The sequence below is a fragment of the Pieris napi genome, chromosome 19 (assembly GCF_905475465.1).
Source record: "Pieris napi chromosome 19, ilPieNapi1.2, whole genome shotgun sequence".
In the NCBI taxonomy this organism is placed as follows: Eukaryota; Metazoa; Arthropoda; class Insecta; order Lepidoptera; family Pieridae; genus Pieris; species Pieris napi.
Window position 1 is genome coordinate 3,613,302 of NC_062252.1, and position 11,254 is coordinate 3,624,555.

Genomic DNA, 11,254 nt, shown 5'->3' on the forward strand with positions numbered 1-11,254 from the left:
ATATTGTTTGTGTAGACACCTTTGTATTCCGCTTAACCGTAAACGCGGTAAACACCCTAATCGAATTTGACAGACAAGTAAATGTTTGCGTTGTCATTTATAAGCAATATCTACTTAACTTTAATCCATTCATTCAGTTTTCATCCATACTAAAGCGATAATTATAACTGTCTAAGAACAATTTTGTACATTATTTTCACGATTCGTTTTGTAAAAGGAGTAATGAGTTTAAAGTGCATACCTGACATGGTTCATCATGACATGTTCCATACTAACACCCGACCCCAAATCAGCCAAGTGTATAGGTATTCAGTAAACACGAACAACAGTAATATGAATAAAAGTGATAAGAAGCTCTGGCGCTATAACCTTCTAGGTCTGGACCTCAGATTTCTGTATGCTTTTCGTGTACAATTATTTTTTTACTAGACATATCAGCTTTCTATGCCTGAGATATGCTGGCGACTATTGCCAAAGCAAGCCGGCTTCCTCTCGATATTGCCTTCGCGTACGAGCAAATGGTGAATGCGCACATATATACTAAATACACTCCCGGGGATTGAACCTACGCCCTCAGGATATGTTCAGTATATTCAGATCAGAGTGCTACTGAAATAGTTATCACTTAGTTTTGGAGTCATAATCATAACTTGAAGTTGTATTACGTAACATACACCCTCTAATTCCTAAACAAAATTTTCTACGTCGTAATAGTAACTGAAGTAAAGTTTGTAAACAATTTAAAAAGATTGCTTTTAATATAAACTTTAGTATATGGTTTAGAATGCATGGAATGTATAAACGGATTGAATATTGATAGGAATTCTCTAACGTCCAATCTCAATAACAATCAACCTTCGTTTTTGAACTGTGGATAGAATTTTAAAGTTTTATCTTACTGTAGTTACTAACAATTGCGTTTTTGTAGCTGTTTTAAGTTCAAGGTTTGGGTTCTCAATATTAATATGAACCAATACTAGCATAGGCAGTTTTGTGATTATTACTTATAAATAGGCAGGACCGTGGCTCAAATGGCCTATTTTGATTCTTGACAACAAAATAATTCAGGATAAACTTGATGAGATTGCTGATACCATTGCCTTATTCACGTATGTCCGGCAGTATAGACATCCTAAAAAAATGGTTTAAAATGCTTAACTTTTATTTGCTATAGTAGAAAAATCAACGCATAAATTTACTCCAATTGCTAAGGACAATTAACACCATTATTATTATCACGCATATATAACGCGGCTCAAATATATGCAAACTTTTTCGAGCATGGCCTCTTTCGTTACCACGGAGGTTATCTGTGGCGATAGTACTGGCTGGCACGCCGCATTTGAACCCCCGTGATTCGCTTTCTGTCAGTGATGGCAACCAGAACGGTCGGCGATAAAGCGAAATGGCGCAGGAGAAAATTATCAAAGATTCCTGACGATGACAATGACTGCGCTAGTTTGGCTTGGCTCCTTAATTTTCGACTGGACGCGCTTGTAAATGTGACGGTGCCTGAAGATGAGGTGCGCGTTGAGGAACCTCTGACTGTGAAGAAACCGCCTTACACATATCCCGAACTAATCGAGCGAGCTTTGAGAGAAAGAGGGGAGCTTACAGTCTCGGGAATTTATCAATGGATTTCGTGAGTGTTTATTATTTGAAATTTTGAGAGATAATTCAGGTTTAAAAAATCAAATATTATAACTATTATAGTATTTTATTCTAATGTAATTCTTAGTATAATAATATGTTATTGTGCGATTTGGTAATTAAACCGGTGTTTTCATATGTATATATGTATTACTTTATTATGTACAAATCTTACACATTGAAATGCATATCAATAAGATATAAATTTTTATTTTTGTTTTGTATTACGTGATGTGGCTACAGGCATGGCCACATAGATATATCACGTTGGCTTTAAGAAAGCTATATCTTAGACATAAAATATTTAAATTTATTTAAAAGACCCATTAAGAAATCAACAATGGTGTATGGTTAAAAAGTGATGAATTTGTCCTACTACCAGAGCAAGGTAATTTTTTAAATATTTCATTATTTTTTACAAAGTCTCGTTATCCCTCAAAAGATCATGCAGCTAACACATTTATCCATCTATATTGTACATAATTTTTATTTTTATCAAATACGGTGATTGGGCCTTAGGCATCATAGTTTCATCGTGACATTTTCGATCATCATACGAGCAAGTATTCACTGCACAAACGAAAACTCTATAGACGCACGGCCGGGGATCAAATTAATGATTAAGAAGCGCATGCTAACACCACTACATTAAAGACTAGGATTATTGATTTATTAAACTAAAAATTAATTTGATTATGAGAGAACTGCCTTGCGATCGAAACAAACTACAAGCTCCCTCCTTATCAGAATGCCATATCGTAAAATGACTGCTTCACGACTGATTTGAGCGCGACCACCGCTGCGAAAACCGCTGTGAGAGTTGGAAAAGCGAGTTCCAGAATCACAAGGCTGATATCTGATATACAGACAAATATAAAAACCCTAAATTTCAGCTCGAAATCGTTATTTTCAAGCATTCGGGTATAACACAATGATAACACGATTACATTGCAGGTTTCCAGTTCTTTTGTAGGCTTTTTATTACATTTTACATTTTCATTGTGAGGGGTGACGGCTTGCGATCTCTTTGTCAAAATATATTTTTCATTTTGACACCATTATGAATAATTGATGGGTTCTTAACCTTATTTATTAGGTTTGGAGCAGGTCAGTTCTTGTTAAACTGACAAATGGAACTAAATTACTAAATTTAACTCTGGCGAGAGTGGCTAGTTTTGTTAAATGTAATACGATAACGGTCTTGTTTATGTTTCGATAATTTTGTTATGTTAGTTGTTTTTAAAGTTATATAGTTCGCATTTTAATATAAGCTGTAAATTTAGACATAAAACATAAAATAATTTTTTCATAAAATAATTTATTCAATAAAAAAATTAGATTCAAGAAGCGAAATAATTGTGAAGTTTTTATTCCAAACGATTTTTTCTACGATATAATTTAGTTATTCTTCTGTTTTATCTATTATTTTTTGTACATTGCCAAGAAATATTTAAAATTGCCTGACACGAAAAAATAGAAACTATAGTTTGAATTTTTAACACGATCCTTTCTTACCTGTATCTAAACATAATAAATTATATATATTGCATTCTGATTTATACTACGGGAAAGATTATTATTTATTTCGTTGACATAGTAATCGATGTGCATAGATAACGACTAGTTCAAACATTGATAATAAATTAATAAAAGATTCAATATCCATACAAATCCGCTTAGCTCACTTTATCACAACTGATTACGAATCGGTAATCTTGTTGTTAAATTGTATTAGAGAATTAACTATATTGTTTAACGTTGACTAACCGTTACTGATAATGCTAACGTATATATTATTAGTATTTATACAAGAGTATAAATAGGCAATATTAGTACTATTAGACCAATTTTAATACTTCTTTCATTATTGGAATACTACATTACCCCTTAATAACATTGGCTAGTTATTTGCTAATTTATCTAATATATAAAATTCACGTGTCACAATGTTCGTTCCCATACTCTTCCGAAACGGCTCGACCGATTGTTATGAAATTTTTTATGCATATTTAGTAAGTCTGAGGATCGGCCTCAGGGCTCTAGGGCCTCTAGGGGTTTGAAAAATAGATAGTAATCTATTTTTCAAACTCCTAAGTGATAAGGAGTGTCCTCCACAATTTTTTATTATTTTTTTGTGATACAGCATACAAAACTACATACCCCGCTACGATCAACCCCTATTTTTTATTATCGTAGATAGTTATTTTTATTGAACTAAGAAATGTTTCCTAGAAATAAAAAACAAAACAACGTTTGCCGAGTCGGCTAGTATTTTATAGAATAAATAATGCAAAGCCGGACCATACCGGTTGAATAAAAAAGCATATTTTCGTTTTTGCTTGTTTCTCCTTGTTAATTTTATTTGCCAACAAAAATTTGAAGTTATAAAAAATTGTCTTGTTTCAATATCACTCATACTGATCCCTTAACCATTTAAACAGCTGTTAATCGTACAGGTGGGATCAACCCTCGATTGTTACGGTTAATAGACAAATCGGCCCTTGCCCCATTGAGCAAAATCGATCGTGCCGTACCCGTCACAGCGTGGGACCGTCTTGCGGTTTGACACTGATCGCGGGGGTGGGTAGCTTTTGACATGAGGGGATCTATACGTTTACAAATAGTTTTAAGAAAATAATGAATTGATGATATTTACTGCTTACTTAATAATAAGCGATATTTTTTTTAAATAATGGACCACAAAATTAGGACATGAAATAAATTGACATACATACAAAAATATAAAATCCGGTGCCGTCCCAATAACATGTGGATACGACCGGCGAAATCAAGTAGATACAATAAACAGTGTTAATACAAACAACCATAAAATAATATATAAATCTATTAAACAAAAATTATTAGAACCAAGAAAATAAATTATTATCGGTACTGTGTCCTAATTCTCTTTTAGCTCAGGCCGGAGAATGATGAAAAATGTCAAAGCTCTGTGTAATATCATTATGGTATTCATAATGAATGAATCTAGTATTCGTTTACGCTTTTTTAAGTTTTAAGTAATATATGATGTAAGAATTAGGTTTCTTGGGATTTGGATGTTACGATATGTAGATCATATAGACGAAATGGATATCACACATACATTTAATTTTATTAAATATATTTTATAAAAATTAAAAAAAAAAATTAATTTAAAAACTTTAAAAAATAAAACAAAATCATACATTTATAACCCTTGACCATGTTCTTGCTCCTACTGTCCTATTATGCCATTTTACGTACAAAAAGAAAAAGAAAATTAAGCGTAAAGGTTCTATATAGATTTGAATTTGCAGTGACCACTTTCCTTTCTACAAAGCGAATGATGAGCGTTGGAAAAACTCTGTTCGACACAACCTGTCCATAAACCCTCACTTCCGCAAGGGTGCGCGGGCGTCACAAGGCGCTGGTCATCTTTGGTCGTTAGCCGCAAATGCAATAGACCTGCTGCCACAGAGGAGAGAACAAGAGAAGACTGAGCGATTGGAAGCTCATATAATTGAGTGTCCCAAGGTAATTTTACTAAATGTATTTACATTTTGAGTGCAGCAACAAAAGATTGAAAATGTTTTTAATGTCCAGACTGTCAATTGTTTGTTATGTTTATTTATGGGGGTTTCGATTTTGCAAAATACATTTTCTGTTCACATTATGCTACTTATAAAAGAAAGCGTATTACTGATAACAATCTTTTAACCAACAAAAAATAAATCAGTGGCGCTACAACCTCTTTAGGTTTTGGCCTCAGATTTCTGAATCTGTTTCATGATCATTTTTAAATCTGCAAGGAGGTGATCTGCCTCCAGTGCCTGATACACGCCGTCGACTTTTTGGGTCTAAGACATGTCGGTTTCCTAACAATGTTTTCCTTCACTGTTCGAGCAAATGTTAAATGCGCACATAGAAAGTCCATTGGTGCACAGCCGGGGATCGAACCTACGACCTCAGGTATGAGAGTCGCACGCTGAAACCGCTAGGCCAACACTAACAGTTTAAGACATTTTTGTAACAAGAACTTATTTTTACAAAATCTTTTCTAGATAATATAAAGTTATTGGAGTTCATATCCACTACAAAATTGTTTAAACATTATTTTATTCTTAGAAAATATCGATAGAGCAGGGATAAATGCTACAAATGTACGTCTCCCACGCTCTATTGTGAGATTGTCTATTTACTTTTATTAAATATATATCGAACATATTTTTCAGGTGATCGTACTAGACGAGGCCGCTATTGCTGCGGCGAGTATTATTCCTGATCAAGACATATTTAATGGAGGCGCAAGTAAGTTACTGCTTTTAAAAGTGTTTTTTAAATTAACTTTAAAAACTCTCCAATTCTTCAAATAAAGTAACACGAACTCGTTCAGAAAAACTAAGAGCGGCCTTATGTGTTAAAAGAAATTACTCTTTATAGCTCTTATGCTTTCGGTTACACAGAAAAAGGTTGAATATGGAGTAAAATTGTGAGCATTAAGAAGAAAACAGAGAATTCCCGGTGCATAATCTGTGTTTTTTATCTATCGCTCTTGGTGTCATTTGTGTATTGTCAACTAAGTTCTTGGTGTATTAAATGTCTGTGTGTGTGAAATAAAAAGAAAATGTAACTTTATCTACTTAAAATTTAAACATTGTTAACGAAATTTCATCATAAATTAATTTCACTAAATGGTATGCTTTAAACTATTAATCAAATATGTTTAAATTATTCATCAAATATATAAAAAGTATATTTTCAACTTTCAGTGTTCCTTAACCCCGTGTCAGCGGAGCAAGTCGTGCGCGAGTGTGGACTCATCACTGGCCTATAATTTTTAATTTTACACAATTTTAGAGCTTAACTTAACAATGCTACTTAGTTAACAAACTTGGATGTTACTTCCAATCCTTTAATTTCTTTTGATTTCTAACTGGGTTGCAAAAACCAGCGAAACTGTTAAGAGCTGTAAAAGTGGACCCATGAAAGTAGAAATGGGCGATTGTTGCAAAACAAAAAACGATCGAATGTTCTATTGCGCATTTGCCAATTGGTAGTCCATCGTTATTATTCGAAAAAGTCAGTCAGTGTATTATCTTATTTATTACTATTTATGTAACTCGCTGGTCGCGTCAAATTATGTTTATGCTATAATGAATTTAATAATCTTGATTAATTTCACTTTAAAAAACTGAAGAAGGTGACGTGTTTTTAAAAGAAAAATATGAATAGTTTATTACCACGATTAAATCAGAAACTGTCGCCCTCTAAATGACAAGAGTCGTCAATTGTTATCAATAAAACTAAGCAATGGAATTGGATAAGCTTTAGCAAACACATCACTAGAAAGATTTTTTGCCTTAAAGACACATTGACGTTGTGTATAATCCATAATTAATGTATAATTAATGGTACATGTAATTTCGTTGTCTAGTCTTACCTTTGTCTAGATCAAGTAAAAGCTTGTTAGGAAACTTTGAAATTAACTTAGCGTGTCGACTTTAGCAAAGCTGATCTTACAACTCGTACCATAAATGCAAATAGTCTATTATTTAACTTTGAAATTATTTGTAATTCTAATAATTTTGTTATCTTCGTGGAATGCCCAACAGCAAAATGTAAATAATGTTTTAGTTTGAAATTGCTTTGAGTTTAATTTGTAACAAAGATCTCATGTAAAATTAATGTTTTAATTTAATGTTAGTTTGTAATACATTTTACTATAAATAATTTGTTTTATTGACTAAAAAGGTTCTATGCCTAACATAATGAAAGATTTCTTAAACCAGTAATTCTCTTAGAAAAATATTATGTATTCACTGAAATTTGTTGTTTTACCTTTATGAATTAGTTTTAAAAGCAGGGTTTTGGATTTCCTTTAAAACAATAATAATTGTTATTCACTGAAAAACACAAAATGATGATTATTTCATCATACCTCACTAAAAGCTCTTGATTTATAGAAATTCAAAGTCATTCACAAAAATATTTCATGTATCCGACAGATAAACAGAAACATCTGATTTTATTAAACGATTTCAAAAACTCGAAATGCTTGAGAAAACTACGAGTAATTTTTATAAATATTTTCAAAATCAGTAAAAAAATACTTAAATCAGTTTTGAATGTACACAATCCTTATTATTACTTTGAAAAATATGTTCCTTAACTTTTAAAGGCTTATTGTATAAAAATAAGACAAACGCAATATCTATTATTGATTTGATTTTAAGAAAATAAAAAATATTTAAAAAGCTCGGAAAAAATTGTGAATAAGATTGAGAAATTTCTGCTGTTTCTCACAGAGATGTTCAAGTAGTTCCCAAAGAAAATATGGTTATGTATAGTTCAACCACACTACTAAGATCCCACTGCAATTCGTCAACCGATCACTAGCTTAACCCTATTATGATTTCTGCTTACAGCGTTTCCTATTACTTTTGAATGGAGAGATTCCTCATTGGATCATTTATCCCACATAGATGTATGTTATGTGAATTTTATTATTTAAATAGAGGAATTCATTTCTTATTATGAACTCACTTAAAATTTTGCTTAATATTTAGAAAGTGCTGTCGACTAGCTATTAGAAGCTAAAGGCCACCTCATAGTTACTTATAGCATTTTCTCCCTTGGGTGTTACGTTAATCTAAGTTTGGGACACCAGTACGAATACTGAGAGATTCATTTTAGTATTAGGTTTCGATGTTAGATTACGCTAGATTACTTAATCTAAGAAGAAACTTTTTTTAGGGAGTTCCAATGCCGGCCAATTAACTTATTGAGTTACTTCTAACCGTTGCTAGTATTTCATGAGGCCAAATATAAGCTAATTACTGGATGCGTAAATATCCAGTAATAGAACAGGATAAATTTAGTTTTATTTATCAATAATATAGAGGTATTTTTAAATACAATGAAACACGGAGCAACTACAAAAATAAAAATTACGACGTTCAACAGGTGGCTTTATAGCTAATATAGACTCTTTTCCAAATTGAACATAAACACTTAAGAAAGCAGAGGCAAGCATAATAACTACCAAATCGATATATAGTATATATTAAGAAACCATTGTGTTTTTATAAATATTAAATACAATTAGAATATTAAATACATTATTATTAATATATTTCTAATGTAGTGTAAAATTTGTCCTACTTATTCATAAAAACTAAATCAGTATTCTTTCGCCTCTGTCAAATTGTTTTTACGTTGTGTGAGAGACAGGTGATTACTTTTGTTTAAAGATCGTGCTGAATGGATCTACCTCATTAAAAATATAACAGTGGCGCTACAATCTCTAGGTTTTAGCCTCAGATCAGTTTTCTTTTCTTAATAGGCACGTAGATGATCTGTGCCTAACATACAGCGCCGATTATTTAAGTCTAAGGCAAACCACGAGGTTATCTTGTACCGTACGAGCAAGAATTAAATGCGCACATAGAAAGAAATCGAAAGTCCATTGGTGCACAGCCATGATTCAAACGCACATACTCAGGGTCTAGAAGCTACTAGGCCGACACTGCTTTGGCTGCCAGTGTCTACCTTCCAAAATCAAATTTCTTTGAATATTGGAAAGCGATTTATAATTTGCTCAATAAAATACTAATTAGGGTAAACAGTTCAGAAAAAATGTTAATCTCGCTTATTGGAGTCCGGTCACGATTTAAATTAAGCTTCTCGGTACTTAAGCACAAAATTAATCCGAATTACCTTTTAATATTAACATATTAAATAACTTTAATTAGATATCAATATATTTAAGTAATGGTGCTTTATAATATACACGACAAGCAAAAAAGGATTTTTTTTCAGTTTTTAACTTATAACTTTTGAATTTTGGCTTTATGATAAAAAGTCACATGGACATAATTGTAGGCAAACGATTTGCTACAAAATATGTCTCTACAAATTTTTTGTACGATGGATAGTTTAGGAGATATAGCCAAAAATGTGTTTTCTCCCCTTTTTCCAAGATGGCGGCTGGGGGACAAGGGCGCCAATCCCACAAACTTGGAGTTAGCTTGTATTGACCCCCCCTACATGTGCCATACAATACATAAATATTCAATGTCAAACGACGAATGCATCTAGAAATCAGATGCAGGACCGTATTTTCCAGGTTCTAACACCGAAAAAAATTGTAGCATTAAGTGAAATAAAACCAAAATTATTCGGTATCAAAACTTAATACCAATGTGGCCGTTTTTATTTGGCTTAAAAGGCAAAATAGATTGCAATTATAATTATAGTAACCTCTAGACGAGTTAATTTACCGTTCACTAGCAGTCCGGGTGAGATTATAGGGATCCCATCAAGCTTTACTTAATACAACGGAAATTAATATACCAGCTATAAACTTTAAGATGAATAACTAAACCGATCAATAAACTTCACAGAATTTTTCTGACAATTTTAAATTATCCTGTGTTTCTTTTTAAGCAAACAAATTTTTTACTAGTACAGAAGGTTGCTTCTTGTCCGGCTAAAATAATTTGTTAGCCGGGAAACCCAGATGGCGAGTAGGGAAAACGTTGGATCCAGTGCATGGGGAAACGGCGGTACCTTCTAGAAATTTAGGGGAGAGGTCCATTAGTAGATGCCAACACGTTGAGACGACAGCAGCTAAGAGGTTCACCACGTGTGTTGAATTTAATTCGTAGAAATCGCTACCATGTCGACAAAAACAACGACGAGGTATTTAAGGTTTTATCAGGATAGTTTATAGTATTAGAAAGTAACAGATTAGTAAAACTAACGGTTTTAGATGGTTCTGTCAAACTTATTTATTGGAAAGGCTCATTCGATATAGAATTTTGAAACAGATGCCCATAAATCAAAATAGCAATAATACAAGAAATTCTTTCGAAAATAAATATTAAATAACGATTTAGAAAGTTGAGACACAAGTAAACCATTTCTTAGCCACTTATTGCTCCAAGTTGAAACGGAACACCGATATTGTGGTAATAAAAACTTTTTTCATTATCTCGGTGTTAAGGAGCTTATTGAAAATAACTGTGTCGCAAAACTTGTTTTTTATCGGCTTGTTCAACGATTTTGTCAAAAGTACTTTATAACTCTGAAATTAAAGTGGCAGCGTGTTATTAATTAATTAAATTGGACTCCAACTTTTGCTTTTCAATTTTATCATACTAGTACACATAGTTGGGCACTCAGCCTTCAAGCGGCATAAATGTTGATGGTAGATATTGCAGATATCTTCGAAATAAATTACAATTAGATTAAAAAAAATATATATATGTCTAAAATATAATTTAAGTAAAAAAAAACAATTTTTGCGTTATAGGCATAGTGTTAAATGCGAACTAAAAAAAATTCATTTGTGCACAACTGTGATCTAAACGCACAACCTTAGAGTTTCGAGGCGAACGCTTGAGCCACTAGGCTACTCATACGTTTAATAACGTATAAATACGTGAAAGTTGAAATAACCAACCTTTGATATTCCAGAAAATGTTCAATATTATACGAATTCATAGAATTAAGATATGAGAAATAAATATTATTCTAAGAATGTTACAGAATCAACGGTAAGAAATAAAATCCGATCTATGTCTTCTAAATTGTTATTTCCTTAAAGAAAATAGTTATAAAAATT

General features: G+C 32.3%; 1 protein-coding gene across 1 annotated transcript; it reads left to right on the forward strand.

The window, feature by feature from the left end:
* The first annotated feature begins 1,340 nt into the window (after positions 1 to 1,340).
* Positions 1,341 to 7,350, forward strand: LOC125059278 (forkhead box protein E1-like). Its single transcript, XM_047663646.1, has 4 exons — positions 1,341 to 1,642; positions 4,947 to 5,163; positions 5,862 to 5,937; positions 6,399 to 7,350. The coding sequence occupies exons 1-4, from the start codon at positions 1,374 to 1,376 to the stop codon at positions 6,461 to 6,463; spliced, it is 627 nt and encodes a 208-aa protein (XP_047519602.1). The 5' UTR covers positions 1,341 to 1,373; the 3' UTR covers positions 6,464 to 7,350.
* Positions 7,351 to 11,254: the final 3,904 nt, after the last annotated feature.